The 25646-nt window shown below is 22.5% G+C and overlaps 1 protein-coding gene across 1 annotated transcript in view; it reads left to right on the forward strand.

Annotated features, from left to right (window-relative positions):
- Positions 1–17823, forward strand: part of LOC117170386 (probable 39S ribosomal protein L45, mitochondrial) — a 29577-nt gene extending 11754 nt beyond the window's left edge. The window contains exons 3-6 of the mRNA XM_033357151.1: positions 6105–6256; positions 9070–9118; positions 9228–9377; positions 17464–17823. Of these exons, the coding sequence (XP_033213042.1) occupies positions 6105–6256; positions 9070–9118; positions 9228–9377; positions 17464–17757 (645 nt within the window). The 3' untranslated portion in view covers positions 17758–17823. The remainder of the gene's footprint in view (positions 1–6104; positions 6257–9069; positions 9119–9227; positions 9378–17463) is intronic.
- The last annotated feature ends 7823 nt before the right edge of the window (positions 17824–25646 follow it).

Consider the following 25646-nt stretch of genomic DNA (forward strand, 5'->3'; position numbering starts at 1 on the left):
AAATTTTCAAGGATTCCAAATATTTTACCAAAATTTTCAAAGATTTCACAAATTTTGCTAATATTTTAATGATTTGAAATGAATCTAAAATATGAGGGAAATGTTTCAAGGATTTCATAAAAATATCATTAAGGTTTCAAATTCAATGATTTCAAATTTGTTTAGAAGATTTTAAAAGATTTCGTACATTTCACAAATATTATATCAAAAATTTAGAAGATTTCGAAAATTTTCAATTATTTTAATGACTTCAAATGAATTCATAAAAATTTCATAACAATTACAAATTCAAAGTTTGCAAATAGGCTACAGTACACAGATTTCAAAATATTTTAAAGATTTTAAACGATTTCAAATTTATTTAGAAGATTTCACAAAGATCGCAAACATTTTACAAAGATTTTTAAACTTTGAGAACATTTTAAAGATTTTAAAAATGATATAGTAAACAACATTTCTAATATTTCAGAACAGTTGAAAGATTTGCAACGATTTCAAATTTTTTACAAGATTTCAAAAGATTTGAAATATTTTGATGGTTTCAATTAATACAAAAGATTTCAGAAATATTTCGCAAATATTTGAAAGATTTTATCAAAATTTCATAGAAATGTCAAAACATTACATTTTTTTAGAATATTTAAAAAGATTTCCAATATACAACAAGATACAAAATATTTCGAAGATTTTAAACGTGTTCTTATTCCTTTAGAAAATTTAAAAATATTTTAAAAAGGTTTAAAATATTCCAGTGATTTCAAATAAATACAAACGACATATGAAAGATTTTACAAGCATTTCAAAGAGTTTATAAAGATTTCAACAAATTTGAAGACTTTTAAAGATTTAAAAAGATATAAAAGATTTCAGAACATTTCAAACGTTTTAAACCATTTCAAAAGGTTTCAAGAAATTTGAGAAGATTGCAAAACATTCGAATGATTTCAAATGAACACAAAAGTTTTCACAAAACAAAAATGAAAGATTTCATAAATATGTCAAAGATTTTGAAAAATTTCACGAATATTTCAAAGAATTCAAGCATTTCAAAAGTTTTATATAAATTTTCAAAGATTTCAAGAGATTTCTCAGAAATTTCAAGATTTCGCAAAAATTTCAGACATTTCATGATTTTAAAAACTTCAAAAGATTTCAACAAATTCACAAAGTTTAAAAAATTTTTTTTAAATATTTAAATTTCAAGGATTTCAAAGACTTTACGAAGATTTAAAAATATTAACAAAAATTTCACAAAGAAGACTTAAGTTCGCAAAAAATCAATAATTTGTTTATTTATGATTCTCCTTTCTTTAAAAATTGTTCATAGATTTCAAAGATTTAAAAAAGGCGTCTACACTAGATTTCAAAAGGTTTCAAAATAACTTTTAAAAAATTTTCAAATGATGCAATGATTTTAGCGAATAAAAAAGATTTTACAAACAATGATTTAAGAAAAATTTCACAAATATTTCCAAAGATTTGACAAAGATTTCCCAAACACTCCGAACATTTCATAAAGCTCGTAGCGCCTCTTGCGGAAAAATGCGAAACCGAGAAAACAGTATTTCATATACAAATTTAAAATGTTTAAATTTATTAATTTGTTTCATACAAAAAAAAAATGTCTTTTCTACTATGAAACATGGCTTTTTAACAAAATACTGCAATTTTCAACAAAATAATTGAATTTTTAACAAAAAAAGACAAATTTACAACGAAAAAGTGTCACAGTTTATATTTTAATCAAAAAGTACTGAAATTTATACAACAAAAGAAAAGAATTTTAAAACCAAAAAGACGAATTTTCAACAAATAAAGATTTTTCACTTAAAAAATAAATAAAAGTTTATCAAAATTAAAACCGTCAAGCCAGAAGACAAATTTTCTTTACAAAAATTGAATTTTCCAACAAAGGATAATTATGACTTTGGAGCAAAAAATTAATTTTCAACTAAAAATGTCTTTAACAAAAAAAAAAGTGATTTCTTAACAAAGTGATAGAAGAAATATATTTTTTTTAAATGAAAATTTAACTTTTTGTTTTTTTTTCTAATCCAAAAAGACGAATTTTTAAACAAAAAGTATGACTTTTCAAACAAATTGTTTAATTCTTTACCAAATAGTTGAATTTTTATCAAAAATTGAATTTCGTTAACAACAAAATAATTTTCTTCAAAAAAAAAATGAAATCTTCAATCCAAAAAGACGAATTTTTTTAACCAAAAAGGATGAATTTTTAACTAAATAGTTGAATTCTCTACAAAATAGTTGCATTTTTATCCAAAAAAGTTAAAATAGATGGATTTTTAATTAAATAAAAACAATTTTTTTTAATAGTTTAATTTTTGTCCAGAAAATATTACACTTCTTTTTTCAACACCCCAAATATTACATTTAAACGGTAGAAGTTTTAACCAAATATTATGACTTAACAAAATTGTTTAATTTTCAACCAAATAGTTGCATTTTCAGCCAAGAAAGGTGGAGTTTCTGCTAAAGTAGGTGAATTTTTTAATCAAAAAGACAAACTTTTTAAAAAAAGTTGAATTTTCAACCAAAAAGTTACATTTTTATTCAAGAAAGGTGAAATTTCTATTAAAATAGATGAATTAAACAAACAAAAAAAACTTTTAAAAAATAGTAAAATTTTCATCTAAAGAAGATTTCAGTTAATTTTCGAACACCAAAATAAGAATTGTAAACAATTCGCAACCAAAATGGATGTCTTTTTAAGAAAATTATTCAATTTTCAACTAAATAATAAAATTGATAACTAAAAGGATAACCTTCAGAAGAACGTTTTTATGAATATTTCATTTTTAATGTTTGTAATATGTCCAGTTTTTGAAATTGTAATCTTATATTATTCAGATTCGAGATTCTTCAATTCAAAATAAGATTGTTTCATTTTAAACGCTTTTATTTTAAAATGATCGAATTTTCAAAATTGTATTTGGAAAATATTTTCTTTTTAATGCTTTGAACTTGTCCTATTTTCGAAATTTTCCTAAAATCTTAAATGATTGAAATTCGCGGTTTTCCTATTTAAAATAAAATGGTTTTATTTTATAAACTTTAAATTAGAAATAATACAATTTTTTCTAATAAAATTGTCCGATTTAAAAAAATTAATCTAAAAGTATAAAATTATGAACGCTTTGAATCTATACGTCCTAATTTTCCAAATAAATTACAGAGATTTCGAACATTTCCAAGGATTTTTAAACTTTTAAAAGATTTAAAATATTTTAGAAACAGTAGAACCAGATTTAGTAAACCCGATTTCTAAGATTTCAAAAGATTTTACACAGATAAAAACTACTTTAATGATTAAAAATAAATACAAATGCTTTCAAAAATATTGCAAAGCTGTTAAACTATTTCCAAAAAAGGTTTCAACAAAATTGAGATTTCTATAAAATTTCACAAAGATTTCAAGGATTTTAAAAATTTCATTCATAAGAATCGCTGAACACCCTGTTTTAAACATTAATTTTATCAACTGAAAATTGAACTGTTTAATTTTTGGTTTGAAAATTATATTTTTTCAGTTAAAAATTTCTTTTTTTCGGTAGAAAATTAATCTTCTTCGTTCAAAATTCATGATTTTAAATGAACATTCAACTATTTAGTGGAAAATTAATCCACTTTATAGGAACTTCAACAATCAGTTTCAAATTTAATTTTTTGGTTATCAATTTAACTTTTTTGTTAAAAACTAGTCTTTTTGCGTTGAAAATTCAACTATTTTGGTAAAAAATTAATTTTTCTGGTTGAAAATTCAAATATATTGTTGAAAATTAATTATTTTTAATTCTTGTTTTTTTTCTCATAATTTTTTTGTTCGAAAATTTGGAGGAAAATGTATCGATTTTAGTTAAAAATTCAGCTGCGTGGACGAAAGTTTTAATAATTTGGTTAAAAATCATTTCTATTGCCTTAAAATTTAACTATATAATTAAAGATTCATTTTTTTCTTTAGAAATGAGGTTTTTTTGTTGATAATTAATTGTTTAACTGACCCGTTTTCGGGTTGAAGATTCTTAATTTTTCATGAAAACTTTTTGGTTGAAAATTTAACTACTTTTTTGAGAATTGTTTTTTTTTTTTTAATCAGTTGTTTATTTTTAACTGAAAATTTAAGTATTTCATTTCTCGTAAAAATGTGTCTTTCTTTATTGAAATTTCGTTTTGTTTTGTAGAAAATCGATCTGCTAGCTTGAAAATTGATCTCTTTGGTTAAAAATATTAAATATTTTGCTGAAAAATAATTTGCTTTTGGGTCAAAAATGATTATTTTGTGATCTGACAATGTAACTATTCCAATTTTTATTGTAAATATGGTTTTTTGTTAAGAAATTATCTATTTGTTGAATAATTAATCCACATCGTAGGAAGTTCAATAATTTAAAAAAAAAGTTATTTATATTGCTCTAGAATTCGTCTATATTGTTGAAAATTAATTTCTTAACAGAAAATTGTACTATTCCACTTTTTAAACAAATTGCTCATTTCTATTTGAAAATGCAAACCTACTTTTTTAAAACTTACACTACTTTGGTAAAACTTCAGTTTTATTTCTAGAAAAAAAGACGAATATGCAACTATTTACATAATTTTGCAACTAAAGAACTTGAACAATGGATGTGGTGTTAGTCCAAATTTTATTTGATTAATTTTTAGTTCATATTTTTCTTTTTAAACCAAAAAGACCATTTTTCTGCAAAACAATTGAATTTTTAATCCAAGAATATGAATGTTTAACTGAACAGTGAATTTTCCACCACTCAGTTGAATTTTGAACAAATCAGTTCAATTAACAATTTAAAAAATAGAAAATATAAAAGATATATAAATTTGTAACCAAATATCAGAATTTTTAACCAAAAAGATTAATTATCTTGTAGAAAAAACGATTTTCCAACAAAAGAGATACATTTGGAACTAAATAATTTTAATAATCGATGTGATGTTAATCCAAATTTTATTTGAGTAATTTTTAGTTTAAATTTTTTCATTTTCTTAAATTTGTAAATAAAGAGTTGAGTTTTGAAGCTATAAAGTATCAGGTTAATTAAAAAAATAAAGTCGTTAAATTTACATATAAGAGAATTATTTTTCAATTAAAAATGAAACGAATTTTCTACCAAAAAGTTTAATTTTTTGTATAATAGTAGAAATTGCACCAAATTGTTGAGTTTTCAAACTAATAAATACATTTTGTACAAAAAAAGTTGAATTTTTAACCGAAGAATATTAATTCTTAGTAGAAAAATTAGATTTCTACCAATCAGTTGAATTCTCCACAAAATAATTTAATATTCAGTTAAAAAATTAATTTTTAACAAAATGCATGAATTTTTAAACAAATATTTGAATTTTCAACTACAAACGATTGGTTTTTAACCAATAACAAAAAAATTCATTTTTCATTCAAAAAATTAATTTTTAACTAAATATTTAAATCTTCAACCAATGTAATTAATATTTAATAAAGTATTTTAACTTTCAAAGAAGGAGTTGAATTTTCAACCTAAAATGATGAATTTTTTACGAAACATAGAGTAATTGATATCAAAGAATATATTTTTTAATTCAAAATAAAAAGAAATTGGATTTGGCAAAAAAAAAGAATAAATTACTTGAATTCTCAACTAAAACATATTAATTTGCCAATTATTGCATTTTTTACTAAAAAAATTGATGTTTTTTTTTACCAAAAAATAGAAGTTTACAAGAAAATACATCAATTTACAACCAGGTGCTTAAATTTTCGAAAAAATTGTTGGAATTTCATACCAAAAAATGTATTTTCAACAACACAATTGAATTTCCAAAAAAGAAAAAAAATTTGTTGTTCCACAAAGAAAAAAAAAAGAACTTTTATTCAAATTGCTGAATTTTCAAGTCAAAAAGAAGAATTTTCAATAAAAGAGTCCGAAGCGAGTATACCAGATTTTTAAAATAGATAACCCCTCGATTTAATATTTGAAAAATTGCATTGCAGTATTTTGCTACTATTTTTCCAAATTTATGCTAACTATTGACAATATTTTGAATTTTTCAAATGAATCCGAGGCCTGAGAGTTGTTACTTTTTTTCAGGGGATGAAACAAAATGTGCTCGCTATAGGAAAGAAAACGACTTCTATGATGGCCATCAGAAAAATAAAGAGCTACGTCGATGATTTTAACGCGAAAGATTTTGCTGACGAAGCAAGGGATATTTACATTAAAGCGCACAAAGCTTTGGCCGAGTAATTTTAAATTTAATTTAATAAGCGGCCGTACTTAAATTACGTAAAAATTTGTAGGACCTCTCCAAGGCAATATTTCAGATATAAATTTTCAAATATATTTATTTAGTTAAAAATATACTTTTCTACCACCAAGAATGACTTTTTAACCAAATCTTTTAATTCTCAACAAAATAATTAAATTATCAATCAAATAAGTCAATTCTCAACAAAAAAGTATAACAGTTGATATTTCAACTAAAAAATATGAATTTTCATCAAAAACTATTAATTCTATAACCGAAAAGACGAATTTTTTGTACAAAAGTTGAATTTTGAACCAGGAAACATAAATTTGCAGCAAAAAAATTAATTCTTAACAATATAGTTAAATTTTTAATCAAAGAGAGAAACATTCATTCATTTTACTTAAAAAAATATTAGTTTTCATCAAAATAGTTAAATTTTTAACCAAAGAGATGAATTTACAACGAAAAATATGTATCTTCAAAAAAAATTATATCTTAACAAAGTATTTCAACCAAAATTTTAAAGAAAAATAGTTGAATCTTCAAACAAAGAAGATTAATTTTCAACCAAACAGTTAAATTTTTATCGAAGAAAGATGAAATTTCCACTAAAACCGAATTTTTTAATGAACAAGACAACTTTTTAAAAAAATTTTGATTTTCATCCCAAATATACGAATTTTCAAGAAAACAGATGCATTTTGAATAAAACAGTTGAATTTTCACGCAAGAAAATTCGTTTACAATAAATTATGTAAATTTTCAACCAATTAGTTGAATTTTTAACAAAATACACAAATTTTGAACCAAATAGTTGAATTTTCTACCAAAAAAGACGAATTTTTAACAAAATAGTTAAATTGTCAGTAAAAAAAATTAATTTTTTACAAAATACATAAAATTGTAACCAGATACTTAAATTTTCAATTATAAAGATTAATTTACAACAAAATACATAAAGTTTTAACCTATTTGTTGAATTTTTAACCTAAAAAAAATGAATTTTCCACGAATAATGTAATAGTTAATATTGTAAAAAAATATTTTAATTCAAGATAAAAAACAGTTGGATTTTATTTTAAAAAAACACACAATTTTCAATAATAGACTCAAATTTTCAACTAAATCAAATTAATTTGCAAACAGTTGCATTGTATACTAAAAAAGTTTATTTTTCACCAAAAAGATGAATTTCCAAAAGAAATACATCCTATTTCTACCAGCTAGTTGAATGTTCTACAAAAATTTTGAATTTTGTAACAAATAAAATGAATGTTCATCAAAGAATTGAATTTTTAAACAAAAAAATTTGTTGGTCTATAAATAATAGAAAAGAAATTTCAATCAAATTGTTGAATTTTCGACCAAAAAGGATGACTTTTAACAAAATTGTTCAATTTTCAACCAAATAGTTCCTTTTTTATCCAAAAAGAGATGCAAATTTTATCAAAAAAGATGAATTTTTAAATTAAAATGTAAATTATCTACGAAATAGTTTAATTTTCAACAGAACAGCTGAATTTTCAACCAAAAAGGATTACTTTTAAACATAATTGTCGAATTTTCAATCAAGCGTTTGCATTTTAATCCGAGAAAAGTGCAATTTCCTGTAAAATAGATGAATTTTGAAATTAAAAAGAAAATTTTTCAACAAAAAAATATTTGAATTTTGAACTCAAAAATATTTAAGTTGACTTTGTAACAAAATTGTTGAATTTTAAACTAAATAATTTAAAAAATGGATGTGATATTAGAGCAAATTTTATTTGATTAATTTTTAGTTTATATTTGTTTAAATTTTTTATTTCTTGTAAATAAACAGTTCAGTTTTTTATCTTAAAATATCAGTTTAATTCAAAAAATGAAATAATCGAATTTGCATGTAAGAAAATTAATTTTCCATTATAAGTAAAACAAATTTTCAACCAAAGAAGTTTAATTTTGCATCTAGCAATAGAATATTATAAAAAATTGTTGAGTTTTTAAAACAAAAAGAATTTTGACCGAAATAGTTTAATTTTAAGTTAAAAAAATTAATTAATAACAAAGTACATAAATTTGTAATCAAATAGTTGAATTTTGAGCCAAAATTATTAATTTTTTACTGAAAAAAAAGAATTTGCAACAAATGAAATGAATTTTTAACTAAATGTATTAGATAAATTTGCATTTAAGAGAATACATTTCCAGTAAAAAAACAAAAAACAAGAAATTTTCCAAAAAAACGCTTTAATTTTGTTTCTAATAATAGAATTTTTACAAAATTGTCGAAACTTTTAAACAAAGAGATACATTTTCAAGAAAACAGTTGAATTTTTAATCCACGAAACTGAAATTTCAACAAAAAATTACATTTTTAGTTTAAAAAATTATTTTTAAACAATTACTGCAGTTTCTACTAAAAATAGATAAAGTTTTTTAATTAAAAAGACAAGTTTTCAAAATAAAAATAGTTGATTTTTCATCCAAAAAAATATGTCTTGACTTTTTAACAAAATTTTTGAATTTTTAACAAGTAATAAAATTGATGACTTAAAAGATAATCTTCAAAAGGCAGAAACTGCATGAAAAATCAAGATAAATATGAATACAGGGCAAATAAATTACGAATTATTTTTTATCTTCCTTTGAAAATTAAAATGAAAAAATGTCAAATTTATTCTGCTTGACTAATAAAATTTCCTGATGTTTTTAAAAATTGTTGTACAATTACTTGAGCTATCACGTCATTTAAGTATGGTCCTTAAGAAACTCTTTCAACAATGATTAGTCACTATTTAATTCGGATTTTGATTTTATTCACAGGAAAGATTTTGAGAATCTCAGAGATTACGTCACAGAAAAAGTTTATTCTGTAAGTGCATCGTATTATTTATTATTATTTATTTATTTATTTATTATCCAAATTACTGAAGTGTGATAATAGTTCTTTTTTTTTTTTTAATTCTCGATAAAAATTCCAGGAAATGAAGCACAATATTAGCAATAAACAAATTCGGTGGACGTTTATTGAATCTCTGGAACCAGCCCGAATTGTTCGTGCTCGAAATACAAGTATCAGTAGTAAAGATAATCCATACGGTCAGCTCACGGTTCGATTCCATACTAAACAGGTGCGTTGGAAATAATATTTTCAAAAAATTATGTAAATACATACCTGAAAATCAGGGATTTTGTAAAAAAAAAAATGCAAAATTTCGATAATTCCTTTGAAACTCTTGAAATTATGATTTTTTTTCAATGGTTTAAAAATTCCAAGAAATTCTTAATAGCTTTAAAAAGTTTAGAGTTTTTTAAAAAGTTTTCAAAGGATTTGAATTATTCTATTGCATTTTCAGGATGGCGACTTGACCCGGAAATTTCCGGGAATTTAATTAAGAAATCGAGAATTTATTTCTTGCACTAAACTAAAAAGTTTTCAGTTTCTCTCAGTTTGCTATAGAGCAAATAATAATTTATTATTGAATGTTTATTATTTTTCATTACAAGAAAAATCATTTACACCGTGAAATGAATTTTTAGAATAAAAATCTGTCCAAATTATATTTCAACAGTTTAAACAAAAATTTATTGTTATATTTTAAATTAAATCTTTTACTTATAAAATTTTCCATTTTTCTATTTTTAAACGTACATTTTTTATTTAAAGGATTTTTAAATTCTGCCTTGAAGAGTTAATTAATTAAAAATTAAAAGCGTTTGAAGGTTACCATTTTTTATAAAAAATATTTTTATTTTATCAACTGCATATATAAATAAAATTTTTTTTGTAAATGCATCTGTACTCTAAGTATGAAAAAGTGATTTAAACTGATTTAAACTTTATAAACGATTTTCAGTTTAAAAATAAATTCATAATAATATATTCGTAATTGAAGGCTTTTATTAAATTTAAAATATTGTTTCAGTCTGCGATATTCAATTTTTCACCCATTCAATTTGAAATTTTTCAATTAATAAAAAGAATACTTATTTAACATTTACCAATATTTGACTGCTTGTTTAAGACGATTAAATTGATACCAAATATTTAAAAGTAAACCATTTGAAACTGAATTATTTGACATAGAAATTCTGGATTCGTTGAAATTTCGTATTTAAAAAATATTTAATTTGTAAATGAAATTGTTGAATTTTGATCTATAAATAACAATTGAACATTTATTATTTCTGAAAAAACAATTTTAATAATTTTAAGAGATGTTTAGAATTTTTAAAAACATTAAAAATAATTTAAAACTTGAAATGATTTTAAATAATTTAAACGAATTATTTTGGCATATTTTGAACAAAACATTTAGAAGCTATTTAATAATTGCTCTAAAAGAATGAAAACATTCTTTTCAGATTCTCAGAAAAATTGAAAATAATTTTTTATTTTGAAATTATATTTTAAGAGATTATTTAAAAAGGTTTAAAAAAAGATTAGTTAAATTGTTAAAAAGGAATCTGGCGGACTTTAAGGGGATTTTTAAAGTTTTCAGGATTTTCTAAAAATTGCAGGAAAAATGTGATAAATAAATTTTTCAATATTTCTAAATATTTTCTTAAAATAATTTTTCAAAATTAAAAATCATTTACAATTTTCCTGGAAATCTAAATAAAATAATTCTTTTAAAATTCCTTTAAATTATTTGAAATCATTTCAAGTTTTAAATTAATTTTGAATCTTTTTCTGGTTTTTCTAAAAATTCTAGGAAAAATTCAGTTCTCTTTAAAAGATATTTGGAAATTGTAACTAAATTTTTTAAATAATTATAAATTTGATAAATTTGAAACAGTTTCTAGAATTTCCAAGATTTTGAAATCAAATTTTGATGCTTTTCAAGGATGTTTAAACCATTTTAAATGAAAATAATTTAACTTTTAATTTAGGAAGAAATCAGTTAACAATTTTAATTTTTAATGTTTCTAACTTGAAATTCCTTAAAATAATATAATCGTGTAAATTTTAAAGTTAATTGAGTGATTTTTTTAATTTAGAGCCTTGAAAATGATAAGGTGGGTTAAAATGGTTTAATTTGCAGTTTATTTTTTATTACTTTAAATGAAAAATGTTTAGCTTTAGAATTTTAATTTTTTAATTATATTCACCATAGAAAAAGTTTGCGAATTCAGCCTTCTTTAGTTAAAAATTTAAATACTTGTTTGAAGAGTCATAGTTGTAATTGAAAATTCATCTCTGGTTGAAAATATTACTGTTTTGCTGAAAAACCATTTTTTTTTGTTTTTAAAGAATTAGATTTTTTACAGGAAATTTTAGCCACTCTATTCTCACTTTTAACCACTCTTTGTGGGATCGAAATCCAACTATTTGGTTGAAAATTGACATTTTTTATTAAAAAATTTAAGTAGTTTTTCGAAAATTTATATGCTTGGTGAAAAATTCTACTATTTAAGTTAAAAATTCATCATTTTAGTCGAAAAATTATCTTTCTGGTTTAAAATTCAAATATTCCAGTTAAAGATTATTTATTTTAGTAGATAATTAATCACTTTGTTTGAAAATGAAAGAATTGTTTAGAAAGTTAGTCTTTTTGTGGAAAGCAATTTCTTTAACTGAAAATTTAACTTATTCCAATTAAATATTTCATAGTTTTATTTGGAAATTCATCTATCTGGTTGAAACATAATTTTTTTAATTCAAAGTTCTTTAAAAATTTTTATGGTATTATATAAGATGCCCAGGAATTTTCTACAGATTTAAAAAAATCCAAGGGATTTCAAAATATTTCAGACGATTTGTAATATTTTAAGGTATTTTTAATATATTTCAAAATTTAAAGTAATTCCAAAGGATTTTTTAATATTTTAGGGTATTTTTAAACAGTGTAAATGTTTTTTTGAAATATTTTTAAATATTTTAAAAGTTTCTAAGGAACTTTTAAATTATTTAAATAATTTAAAAATATTTCAAACAATTCTTAAGGTTTTAAGGTATTTTTACAAAATGCAAAGAATTTTCATGATATTTCGAAATGTTGCAAAGGATTTAAAATATTTAAAGGCGTTTGAAAAGATTCCAAAGATTTTTTTATACATTTCAGTAATTTGTAGGTATTTTTAAAATTTTAAAAGATTGGAGGGTATTTTTTAAGTTTCAACGAATTTTCAAGGGATTTCAAAGGATTTGAAAGATTTTAGGGTATTTTAAAACAAAATACAAATAATTTTTAAGAGCTTTAAAAAGTTTCAAAGTTTTAAACATATTTTACAGTATTTTACAGTAATCGATTTCAATGATTTAAAGGCATTCCAAAGGATTTTAGAAATTATATGATATTTTTACAAATTACAAAGAATTTTTCAGGTATTTAAAAAGATTCTAAAGAATTGTTATTGTATTTCAATAATTTTATGATATTTAAAGGATTCATAAGATTTTAAGGCATTTTAAAAACATCCAAGAAATTTTCAAGAGCTTTAAAAAGTTTCAAGGGATTTCAAAGGATTTTAACGATTCTTCGGAATTAAAAAAAAAAGATTTTACAGCATTCTTGAAAATTTTGAAAGAATTTTCGAGAACTTTAAAAATTTGATATATTTTGGCGTATTTTTAAATATATTTCTATAATTTGAACTGATTTCAATGAATTTTAATTAAATATTTTAGGGTAATTGTAAATATTCCAAGTAATATTATAGAGCTTCAAAAAGTTTCAAAGGATATCAAAAGCTTTCAAAGAATTTCAAATATTTTAGGACATTTAAAAAAATTCTAACAAATTTTTAATAGATTTTAATGATTTTAAGGGATTGTATAGAATTTTAAAGATTTTACGGTTTTTTTTTTTGAATTAAAGGAATTTTTAAGGTTTTGAAAAATTTCAAGGGTTTTCAAAAGATTTGAAAGGATTTGAAAGGATTTGAAATATTGTAACGTATTTTATAAGATTCGGATTTTCGGAAGATGTGTAACGATTTTAAAGGACCTATAAAGTTTCATGATATTTAAAAATGTTTCAAGAGATTGTACAAAAAATATTATCATATTTTAATAGATATCAAAGAATTTATTCACAAGAATTAACGGATTTCGTTGGAATTCAAAGATTTTAAAATATTCGTAGGTATTTCAAAAGATTTTTAAGGGAATTTACAGAATTTAAAAGATTTTGGGGTATTTTAAAAATTTGGAGGAATTTTTAAGGCTTTAAAGGAATTTTTAAATATTGATATTGATACGTATGAAATTTGATTTTTTGGTTTTCAAACACTTTAAAAGGATTTAAAATAGCTTAGGGTATTGTTAATAGATTTCAATCATTTGTATCGATTTCAAATAATTGTAAAGATTTTAGGGTAAATTTTCCCTAAAATTTTAAACAATGTCGAAAATTGTCTAATACATTTTCCGGGATTTTCGAAAATATTAGGTTTCGTGTAATTTTATGGGTTTTTATAATATTTTAATTTGTTTCAAAGAATTTATTAACAATAATTGAGGTATTTTGTAGGATTTAATTTTTATTTTAATATTTAAAGATATTACCATAGTATTTACAGAATTTAAAAAATTTAGGATCATGTTTGTACAAATACTCGGTGATTTTCCAGAGCTTTGAAAAGTTTAAAAGGACTTAAAAGATTTTAAATATTTTTGGATATTCTAAAATATCCCAAGGCATTTTCAAGACATTAGAAAAATTTCGATGGGTTTCCCAAGAATTTTAATGATTTCAAAGGATTTGAAAAAGGTTTTACACAGTTGTCAAGAATTTTCTAAATTTTCGGAAGATATGGAACGATTTTACAGAACCTATATGTGAGGGTTTTAAATATTTAAAAAGATTCTAAGGAATTTTATCAGATTTCCGAGGGCTGCAGTCATTTTATAGGGTTCAAAAAGTCCTCAAGTTATCACCAGATTTTATAGAAAGAGATTTTCAAATATTTTGTGTATTTAATTTTAATTTATTCGGAACTCAGAAAAATTTTTTAATTTACTTGAATTCTAAATTCACTCAAGTCTACTTAATTCAATAGATTTTTATTTATTATTTAATTAATTTATCTTAGTGTTTTAAATTCAACCTGAATGCTTAGATATTTCGAGAAATTCTTTTTAATTCCCTTAAAATTTTCTACTGATTTTAAACTTTCTGAATTATTATTTTTTTCAATTGTTTTCAATTTTCTTGAGTTTTTTTTAATTCCCCTTTAATTTTTATGAATTTCGTCGAATTCTTCTTATGTCCCTTAAATTCCTGTAAATCACTTCAATGTTACTGCATTTAATGGCTTTTTTTATTTAATAAATAAATTTATTAATTAAATTTTTATAATACAAAAGAATATTAATATCCTTATTATTTTTCAGTTTAAGTAGGTTACTTTTTCTCTTTCTCCATTAAATTACACTATGGCACCCCTGCTCATAATAGATTAAACATTTCTTAATTTAATTTTAACGTTGTATTATTTTATCTATAAAAGATTCTTGATTAAAAATATTACAATATTAGAATTTCGATTTTTAAATATGACAATAATTATAAATAAATAGAAATTTTCAGTATTTACTTTTTTTTCTTCATACTTTGAATCTTCAAATTTAAATGCTAAATTCAAGTGTGTTTGAATTTAAAACTAAAATCTTTTCGATTGGATTATCTACTCTTAAATTTGTATTTAAAAAATTTACTTTAAACTAAAAGGAAACAAATGTTTAGCAAATAAAGATTTTTCAGTGAGGAAAGAAAAACAGTTAATTTAAATAGTTGAACTTTCAAGCCTAAAGGCGAATATTCTGTAAAAAAAAAGTGAAAAGGTTATTTTTAAACCTAACAGTTTCTTTTTATACAAAAAAGAGGAAATTTTAAACCAAAATAAAACAAAGTTTCAACCAAATATGGAAAAGTTGAATTTTAAGTAAAAAAATTTTAATTTTTCAACTAAAAGACGACGAATTTTCAACATATAAAGATTTTTCAGTGAGGAAAAAAGCAGTTGATTTAAATTAGTTGAATTCTTAAGGCAAAAGGTGAATATTCTGTAAAAAAGAGTTTTTTTGAAACCATACAATTTTATTTCTAAGAAAAAGAGGAAATTTTAAACCAAGCAGATTAGTTTTCTAGCAATAAAGACGAAGTTTCAACTAAAAATAGAAAACCTAATGTTCCAGTGAACTAAAGGAAAACGAATTTTTCAACAAATAAATATTTTTCCGTTTGGAAAGATAAAAAGTTCATTACATTCTTGAAGTTTCAAGCCAAAAGGCGAATTTTCTGTTAAAAAAAAATTAAAAAGTTATTTTTTAACCATACAGTCACATTTCTTGGAAAAAAGGAAATTTTACACCGAAAAAAAAATATTTTTTAAGCTAAAGAGCTGCTGTTTTAACTCAAACAAAAATCAATTTTCAACCAAAAATGGAAGGGATAAATTTTCAGTAAAATAATTAAATTTTAGCAAAGAGGAAAACGAATTTTCAACAAATAAAGTTTTTTATTTAGAAAAGAAAAAAACAGTTAATTTAAATTGTTGAACTTTCAAGCCAACAGAGGAATTTTCTGTTGAAAAAAGTTATTTTTTGCTTAAAATTTTGCATTTTTGTTTTCTTTTGATTGAAAATTAATTTCTGTTACTGAAAATTTAAGTTTTCTATTTTTGGTTGGTTTGTTAAAATTCTCCTTTAATTTTTATGAATTTAATCGAATTCTTCTTATGTCCTTTAAATTCCTGTAAGTTACTTCAATGTTACTGAATTCAATAGAATTTTTTTATTTAATAATTAAATTTTAATAATTCAGAAGAACATTAATATCATTATCATTTTTCAGTTTAAGTAGATTAATTTTTCCGTTTTTTAATGTATTCAATAAAATTTTTTAAATTAAATCTAAACTAAAATTAAAAGTTAATTTATATAGTTAAACTTTCAAGAAAACAGACGAATATTCTGTAAAAAAGTTAAATGTTTATTTTTAAACAAAACAGCTTCATTTTCAGTTAAAAAGAAAATTAATTTTCAGTAAAAACAAATTAATTTTTAACTAAAAGAAGACGAATTTTTAAAATATAAAGATTTTTCAGTGAGGAAAAAAGCAGTTGATTTAAATTAGTTGAATTCTTAAGGTAAAAGACGAATATTCTGTAAAAAAAAGTTATTTTGGAATTCTATCAATAAAGACGAAGTTTCAACTAAAAATAGAAAACCTAATGTTCCAGTGAACTAAAGGAAAACGCATTTTTCAACAAATAAATATTTTTCCGTTTGGAAAGATAAAAAGTTCATTACATTCTTGAAGTTTCAAGCCAAAAGGCGAATTTTCTGTTAAAAAAAAATTAAAAAGTTATTTTTTAACCATACAGTCACATTTCTTGGGAAAAAGGAAGTTTTACACCGAAAAAAAAAATATTTTTTAAACTAAAGAGCTGCTGTTTTAACTCAAACAAAAATCAATTTTCAACCAAAAATGGAAAAGATAAATTTTCAGTAAAATAATTAAATTTTAGCAAACACGAAATCGAATTTGCAACAAATAAAGATTTTCAATTATAAAAAAAACAGTTCATTTAACCCTTAAAGTGCATTGTGGGTGTCTGACACCCCAAGCATCTGTAATTCATTATTTTATCATAAAATTGACTTTTCAACTGTGCAAATAAATATCTTGTTTGAAAGCACCCATGTTGCAATATTTTTTTATGAAATTACACTATTTCAAAAGTAAAGTCATAAATTTTGAGGTTAAAATAATTAAAATTGCGTGAGTTATGTATTTTTAAGTGCAAAAACCCATTTTTTCACTTTTTTTAAAATAATTTTTTTAACAAACTTGAAATAAATAAATGGATATAAAAACCACTCTATCTTATAAAAGATACCTTAAACTATATCCGATAATTGTATTGTGACAAAATATTCAATAGGGGTTAAACAATACATGATTAAATACGCTGGGGTGTAAAACACCCAGGCTGCACTTTGCCGTGATTTTTACAATGTATGCACTTCGAGGGTTAAATTGTTGAACTTTCAAGCCAACAGAGGAATTTTCTGTCGGAAAAAGTGATTTTTTTACTTAAAATGCAAATATTTGTTGGAAAATTCGTTTTTTTTTTTAAATAGAAAATTAATCTTTTTGTTTTTATAATTGATCTCTTTTGGTAAAAAAAAGTCAGTGAACTTTAAGAATGTATGGCGACCAGTCTGATAAGAATTGTTATGAATTAGGTGAATTGCTTTTGTTTTAGACGTTAGCGATTTACGATCGATTTGGACGTTTGATGCATGGAAGTGAGTTCGTGGCGAAAGATGTTTTGGAATATATAGTATTTGAAAGGCATTTATCTAATGAATATGGAAAATGGCGTATCCACGGGAAGATTATTCCGAGTTGGCAAGCTCCTAAAGAACCTACCGCGGTCACAGGAGTCAAACCGGCAGTAATCGAAGAAGTCCAAAAAACGAGTCAAGATTCGAAGCTAGAAACGCCCGCAATTGCAGCTTCAGACGCAAAATCACAGGAAACGCCGGCAACTATATAGTCAACTATTTTCATACTTTTTGATAAAGAAAAGGTACTGTTAGAAATAAAAATGTAAATTGTTTTTGAAATTATTTATAAATTTCTTTGAAATTATGATTGAACGTGTTAAACTTATTTTCAAGTTTCACTAACTCAAAATCCTCCATTGATCGCTCATAATAAATAGGGTAAAAAAATTAATTTTTTTAACCATAATTTACAGGTTTTAAATTAATATTTTTAAATTATTTCGATTTATTTCTGGCAGGCTTTAGTCATTATTCTCTTTTTCCCCTTTTCTCGTTTTTTTCACTTGAAGGCGAATTGAATTAATATGAACCGAATAAAAAATCCAACTATTTTTGGTTGACAGTTAATTTTTTTTTAGTTGAAAAGTATATTATAATATTTTTGGTTGAGAATTCATTTTTCTTAATTAAAAATTGTATTAGTTGGTTGAAAATTTATCAATTATGATAAAAAGTCATCGTTTTTTTAATTAAAAATATAAGTATTTTATTTTTGTTCAAAATTCTACATTTTAAATAAAAATTCATCTATGGTTGAAAATTTTAATATGTTGAAAATTTATTTTATTTTTTTTTGTACAAAAATACATTTTTAAATTAAAAATGTATTTATCCTATTTTTTATTTTGAAAATTTATACTTTTTAGTTGACAACTTGTCTTTTTTAGTAGAAAATTAATCTTCTTTGTTAACAATTCATATTTCTCGGTTAAAATTGAATTATTTTGTTAAGTAGTAATCTTTTTTTTTATTAAAAATGTAACGATTTTGTTAGAAAGTCAATTAATTTTTTTGTTAAAAATTGATGTTTTCGGGTTTAAAATTAATCGTTTTGCTTGCAACTTTGTCAAAAATTCAGTTTTTAAATTAAAAATGTAAGTATTCTATTTTTTATTAAAATTTGTATCTTTTTTAGTTGAAAATTTATGTTTTAGTACTGAATTAATCTTCTTGCTTGAAAATTCATATGTCTTGGTTAAACATTTTATTATTTGGTTGAGAGTTCAACAATTTTGTTCAAATCTCATCGTTTTTTATAACAAAATTCAATTAATTTTATATAAAATTAAACTATTTGGTTGTAAATTAATTTTGTTGTTGAAAATTGATATTTTGGGTTAAAAATTAATACATTTGATTGCAACTTTGTCAAAAATTCAGTTTTTTAAACTAGAAATGTAAGTATTCTATGTTTTATTGAAAATTTATCTTCTCTAGTTGAAAATTTGTCTTTATTAGTTCAGAATTAATCTTCTTGATTGACAATTCTCTTTCTGGCTTAAAAATTTTATTATTTGGCTGAAAATTGAATTATTTTGTTGAATAGTCATCTTTTTTTATTAAAAACTGAACTATTTTGTTAGAAAATCAAACAATTCGTTTGAAATTCTTTTAAATTTATATTCTTGGATTGAAAATTAATCTGTTTGTTTGCAACTTTGTCTAAAATTGAGTTTTTAGAATAACAAATGTAAGCATTCTATTATTTATTAAAAATTTATCTTTTTTAGTTGGTAATTTAACTTCTTCGTATAAAATTTATATATTTTATTCAAAATTCTTCATTTTAGTTGAAAATTCATCTCTGGTTGAAAATTTAAATAGTTTTTCGAACATTCTTTTTTTATTGTTACAAACTCATCGTTTTTTATAACAAAATTTAATTAATTTGGTAAAAAATTAAAATATTTGGTTGTAAAATAGTTTTGTTGTTGAAAATATATATTTTACAGTTGAAAATTAATCTTGTTGCTTGCAACTTGTTCAAAAATTCTGGTTTTTAAATTAAAAATGTAACTATTCTATTTTTTATTAAAATTTGCATCTTTTTTAGTGGAAAATTTATCTTTTAGTACTGAATTAATCTTCTTACTTGAAAATAAATATTTCTTGGTTAAACATTTTATTATTTGGTTGGGATTTCAACAATTTTGTTCAAAACTCATCGTTTTTTATAACAAAATTCAATTAATTTGGTATAAAATTAAACTATTTGGTTGTAAATTAATTTCGTTGTTGAAAATTGATATTTTGGGTTGAAAATTAATATATTTGATTGCAACTTTGTCAAAAATTCAGTTTTTTAAACTAAACATGTAAGTAGTCTATTTTGTAGGAAAAATTTATCTTTTGTAGTTAAAAATTTGTCTTTTTTAGTTCGGAATTAATATTTTGATTAATAATTCCTCTTTCTTGGTTAAAAATGGTATTATTTGGCTGAAAATTGCATTATTTTGTTGAACATTCAACAATTATGTTAAAAGTCACAGTCTTTTATTAAAAATCCAAACATTTTGGTAGAAAATAATTTTTTTGATTAGAAATTTATATTTTTGGGATCAAAACGAATATTTTTGGTTGCAACTTCGTCAAAAATTTAGTGTTTAAATTAAAAATGTAAATATTCTATTTTTTATTAAAAATGTATCTTTTTTCGTCAAAAAATCAACTCCTTCGTATTAAATTTATACATTTTGTTCAAAATTTTTCATTATAGTTGAAAATTTAAATCGAACTACTAGGTGTTAAACTCATATATTTGGTTCAAAATTCCTTATTTTATTTGTAAATTCATCACTGGTTAAAAATTTTAATATTTTATTAAAAATATGTTTTTTGTGTAAAAAATTAAGTTCTTAAATTTAAAATGTAACTATTCTATTTTTTATTAAAAATGTATACTTTTTAGTTAAAAATGTTTCTCGGTTAAAAATGGAATTATTTTGTTAAAAAGTCATTGTTTTTAAACTCAAAATTAAACTATTTTGTTGGAAAATTAAACAATTTGAAAATTAAAATTTTTTGTGATTTCTATTTTTTAATTGAAAATTAATCTTTTTGGTTACAACTTTGTCAAAAATTCAGTTTTTGAAATTAAAAATTTTAGTACGCTATTTTTTATGACAAATGTATCTTTTTTAGTTGGTAATTCAACTATTTGTTATTAATTTAATATATTTTGTTGAAAATTCATCTCTTTGGTTGAAAATTTAAATATTTTGTTGAATATTCTTTTTTTTTTTTTGTTAAAAACTCATCGTTTTTTATAACAAAATATAATAATTTGGTAGGAAATTAGACCATTTGGTTGTAAATTTAATTTTTTGTTAAAAATTGATATTTTTGGGTTGAAAATTAATCGCTTTGCTTGCAACTTTATCCAAAATTCAGTTTTTTTATTTAAAAATGTAAGTATTCTATTTTTTATTAAAAATTTATCTTTTGTAGTTGTAAATTTGTCTTTTTTTATTCGGAATTAATTTTCTTGATTGGCAATTCATCTTTCTTGGTTAAAAAGTTTATTATTTGGTTGAAAATTGAATTATTTGGTTAAATATTAAACAATTATGTTAAAAGTCATAGTTTTCTATTACAAATTTATCCATTTTGGTACAAAATTTAACTATTTTGTTGAAAATAATTTTTTTTTAATTGGAAATTTACATTTCTGGGTTTTAAACTAATCTTTTTGGTTGTAACTTTTTTTATAAATTTAGTTTTAAAATTGAAAATGTAACTATTCTCTTTTTGATTAAAAATTTGTACTTTTTAGTTAAAAATTCGTGTTTTTCAGTACAAAATTAATCTTTTTGGTTCACAATTCATATTTCTCGATTAAAAATTGAATTTTTTTGTTGAATAGTGATAGTTTTTTTCATTGAAAATGTAACTGTTTTGTTAAAAAATTAAACTATTTGATAGAACTTTTTTTTCAATTTATATTTTTGGATTGAAAATTAATCTTTCTGGTTGCAACTTTGTCAAAAATTAGTTCTTTAAATTAAAAATGTAAGTATTTTATTTTTGATTGAAAATTTATCCTTTTTAGTTGGTAATTTATCTTTTTTGTATTAAATTAATATATTTTGTTCAACATTTTCTCTGATTAAAAATGTTATTGTTTTTTTGAGAATTCAACAATTTGGTTAGAAACTAATCGTTTTTTATAACGAAATTTAATTAATATAGTAGAAAATTAAGCTTTTTGGTTGCAAATAAATTTATATGTTAAAAATTGATATCTTTGGGTTCAAAATTAATCTTATGGATTGCAAATTTGTCAAAAATTTAGTTTTTAAAACTAAAAATGTAAATATTCTATAGAAAATAATTTTTTTTAATGGAAATTTATATTTTTGGGTTCAAAACGAATCTTTTTGTTTGCAACATTGTCAAAAATGCAGTGTTTAAGTTGAAAGTGTAAATGTTTTATTTTTTATTGAAAATGTATCTTTTTTCGTTGAATAATCAACTCCTTCGTATTAAATTCATACATTTTGTTCAAAAATTTTCAATTTAATTGAAAATTCAACTCTTTAGTTGAAAATTTAAATCGAACTACTTGGTTTTAACATTTTTATATATTTTTTTAATTTAGTTATTTTGGGTGAAAAATTATGTTTTTATATTAAAAATGTAACTATTCTTTTTTTTTATTGAAAATGTATACTTTTTAGTAAAAAATTTGCCTTTTCTAATACGAAATTAATCTTCTTGGTTGACAATTCCTATTTCTCAGTTAAAAATTGAATTATTTTGTTAAATATTCATCATTTTTTTTATTGAAAATTTAATTATTTTGGTAGAAAGTTAAACCATTTGGTTGAAATTTTTTTTATTGACAATTTTATTCAATTTTTCAAATTAGAAATAAATTTTGTTTAATAATTAAAATATTGATCTACTTGGTATTAAATTCATATATTTTATGCAAAATTATTCATTTTAGTTGAAAATTCCGCTCCTTAATTGAAAATTTAAATATTTCGTTAAAAATTCTTTCCTGTTTTTGTTAAAAAAAAAAATAATGTTGTTAAATTAAGAATGTTTCTATTCTATTTTTGAACAAAAATGTATCTTTTTTAATTGGAAATTTTTCTTTTTTAGTACAGAATTAATCGCAAAAAATGAGAAGACAACCAACCAATTGGCTGGCTTTTTTCTCATTTTTATTTATTTTTTTTTTATTTTTGTGCAAAATAGAATTTATTTCTTTTCTAGAAAATTTTCATCTTTTTTCAAATTGCAATAGGAACATTTGATGGTGTTTTTCCAAATTTGTTCGTTGTATTCTTAGTTTTATTTTCAGGAATTCTGCACATAACTTAATTATTGGACGTTAAATAGGATTTTAAATTTGATTTTAATGTCACTTAAATTCCTAAATTTTTATCTTTCCTGATTAAAAATTGTAATATTTGGTTGCAACTTTGACGAAAATTCAATTTTTTAAATTAAAAGTGTAAATATTTCTATTTTTGATAAAAAAAATTATCAACTACTTGGTATTAAATTAATATATTTTTTTCAAAATTCTTTATTTTAGTTGAAAATTCAACTATTTGGTTGAAAACTAAAATATTTTGAGAAAAATTATTTTTTGGTGTGTTACTATTCTGTTTTGGATTACAAATTTATCCTTTTTAGTCTTTTACCAAAAATTTAACTATTTTGGTAGAAAGTTGAACTGCTTGATCGCAAGATAAATGGTTTTAGTTAAAATTCAAAAATAAAAAATTCAAAATACACAGTATTAAGAATTTAATTTGCAGGCATTGTAAAACAAATTTTATCTCAGCATCACGTTACAAATATATTTGTCGCAATAATTCATAGATTATATTAGAATTCAGAATTCCCTGACTATAGTGAATCATGTTTATGGAATTTTCCTAAGGTGTAAATTACTTTTGTAAATTACGTCACAGAATTGTTTGCCACTCAATATTTATTCTCTAAGTTTCATTCGTAAGTCAAATTTTCTATGAAAGTACCGCCAGGCCACTTTATTATTTAAGACTACACGACTTTTAATTATTGAGACAAAAGGCTGAAAAGCATGGAAATCTATATTTGGTTTCCATTATTTTTTATAGTTTCACATCTTCATCGTTACTTCCGAGATCGAGCCTTTTATTTGTCAATAAAATTAGGGATCACCTGACATGTTCTTTTTATAAGCCAATTCTTATTGGTCGTTTAAGTATTTAAAGTTTCAAACATTAAGTAAATCTTAAACAAGAAGATACTGGAGGATAGGTTAAAATAGACAAAAGGAGATTTAAAAAAAATAAAAGTGTATTCATATTGACAAAGAGATAGAAAATGATAGACGTAGGATATGATGGGATAAAGAGGAGATTGAAAAAGATAAACAAGAATTTAGATTGACAAAGAGGTCGAAAAAGATTGAATTGAATAAATGAAGGATAGGATGAGATAGAGAAGAGGGGATTGAAAAAATATAAGTGAATTTAGATTGCAAATAAGATACAAAAAGATAGATGTAGGATATGATGAGATAAAGAAGAGGAGATTGAAAAAAATAAACGGGAATTTAGATTTACAAAGACTTAGGAAAAGATTAAATTGAATAACTGAAGGATAGGATGAGATAGAGAAGAGGGAATTGAAAAAGATAGAAGTAAATTTAGATCGACAAAGAGGTAGAAAAAGATTAAATCGGATAAATGAAGGAGAGTATGAGATAGAGAATAGGGTATTGAAAAAGAGATATGATAAAAGATGACATGGATAGATGAAAGTTAGGATGCGATAGAGAAGATGGGATTGAAGAACATACAAGTGAATTTAGATTGACAAAAAGATAGGCGTAAAATCGGAAGAGATGAAGAAGAGGTGATTAAAAAATGTAGATGGGAGTTTAGATTAATTTAGAGGTAGAGAAAGATTTATTTGGATAGATGAAGGATAGGATGAGATAGAGAAGGTGAGATCACAAAAGGTATAAAGGAATGTAAAATGAAGGAGAGATAGACAAAGATTAACGTGGATAGATGCAGGGTAGGGAGAGATTGAGAAGAGATTCAGGAAAGGGGATTAAAAGAGATTGAAGTGAATTTAGTTTGAGTTAAAGGGAGAAAAAGATAGACGTAGAATAGGATGAAATTAAGAAGAGTGGATTGAAAAATATTGACGGGAAATTAGATTGACAAAGAGATGAAGAAATATTTACTTGGATAGATGAAGGATAGGGTGAGATAAAGAAGAGAGGATTGAACAAGATAGACGGGAATTTAATTTGACAAATAGACGGAAAAATATAAATGTTGATATATGTATAATATAATAATATTATGAAGAGATAGAAAAATATTGACTTGCATACATGAAGGTTAGGATGAGATAAAGAACAGAGGATTGAAAAAGATAGTCTTGAATGTAGATTGTAAAGAGATAGAAAAAGATAGACATTGCTAGATGAAGGATAGGACGAGATAGAGAAGAGAGGATTACAAAAAGTAGAGAGGAATGTAGAGTGAAGGAGAGATAGACAAAGATTGACATAGGATAGGATGAAATAAAGAAGAGAGAATTGAAAAAGATTGACGGGAAATTATATTGACAAAGAGATGAAAAAATATTTACTTGGATAGATGAAGGATAGCATGAGATAAAGAAGAGAGGTTTGAAAAAGATAGTTGTGAATGTAGATTGAAAAGACTCAGAAAAAGATTGACATTGCTAGATGAAAGATAGGATGAGATAGAGAAGATTGGATTGAAAAAGATTGAATTGAATTCAGATTAAAAGAGATATAGAAAAGTATAGATATTAATAAATATAGGATGCGATGAGATAGAGTAGAGGAGATTGAAAAAATAGATGTAAATTTAGATTGAGAAAGAGATAGAAAAATGACGTAGATAGGTGAAGGATAGGAAGAGATTAAGAAAAGGGAAGTGACTTTAAAATGACAAAAACATAGAAAAAGATAGACGTGGATAGATGCAGGATAGGAAGAGATTGAGAAAAGGGCATGTGACACAGCTAAATACCTATATTACCGACCTCACTTTTTCAGTTCACTGAATGTTTTTTTGAACCTAAGAACTTTTTTTGTAAATGAAATATCGAG

The sequence above is a fragment of the Belonocnema kinseyi genome, chromosome 3, assembly GCF_010883055.1.
Source record: "Belonocnema kinseyi isolate 2016_QV_RU_SX_M_011 chromosome 3, B_treatae_v1, whole genome shotgun sequence".
NCBI classification, from domain to species: Eukaryota; Metazoa; Arthropoda; class Insecta; order Hymenoptera; family Cynipidae; genus Belonocnema; species Belonocnema kinseyi.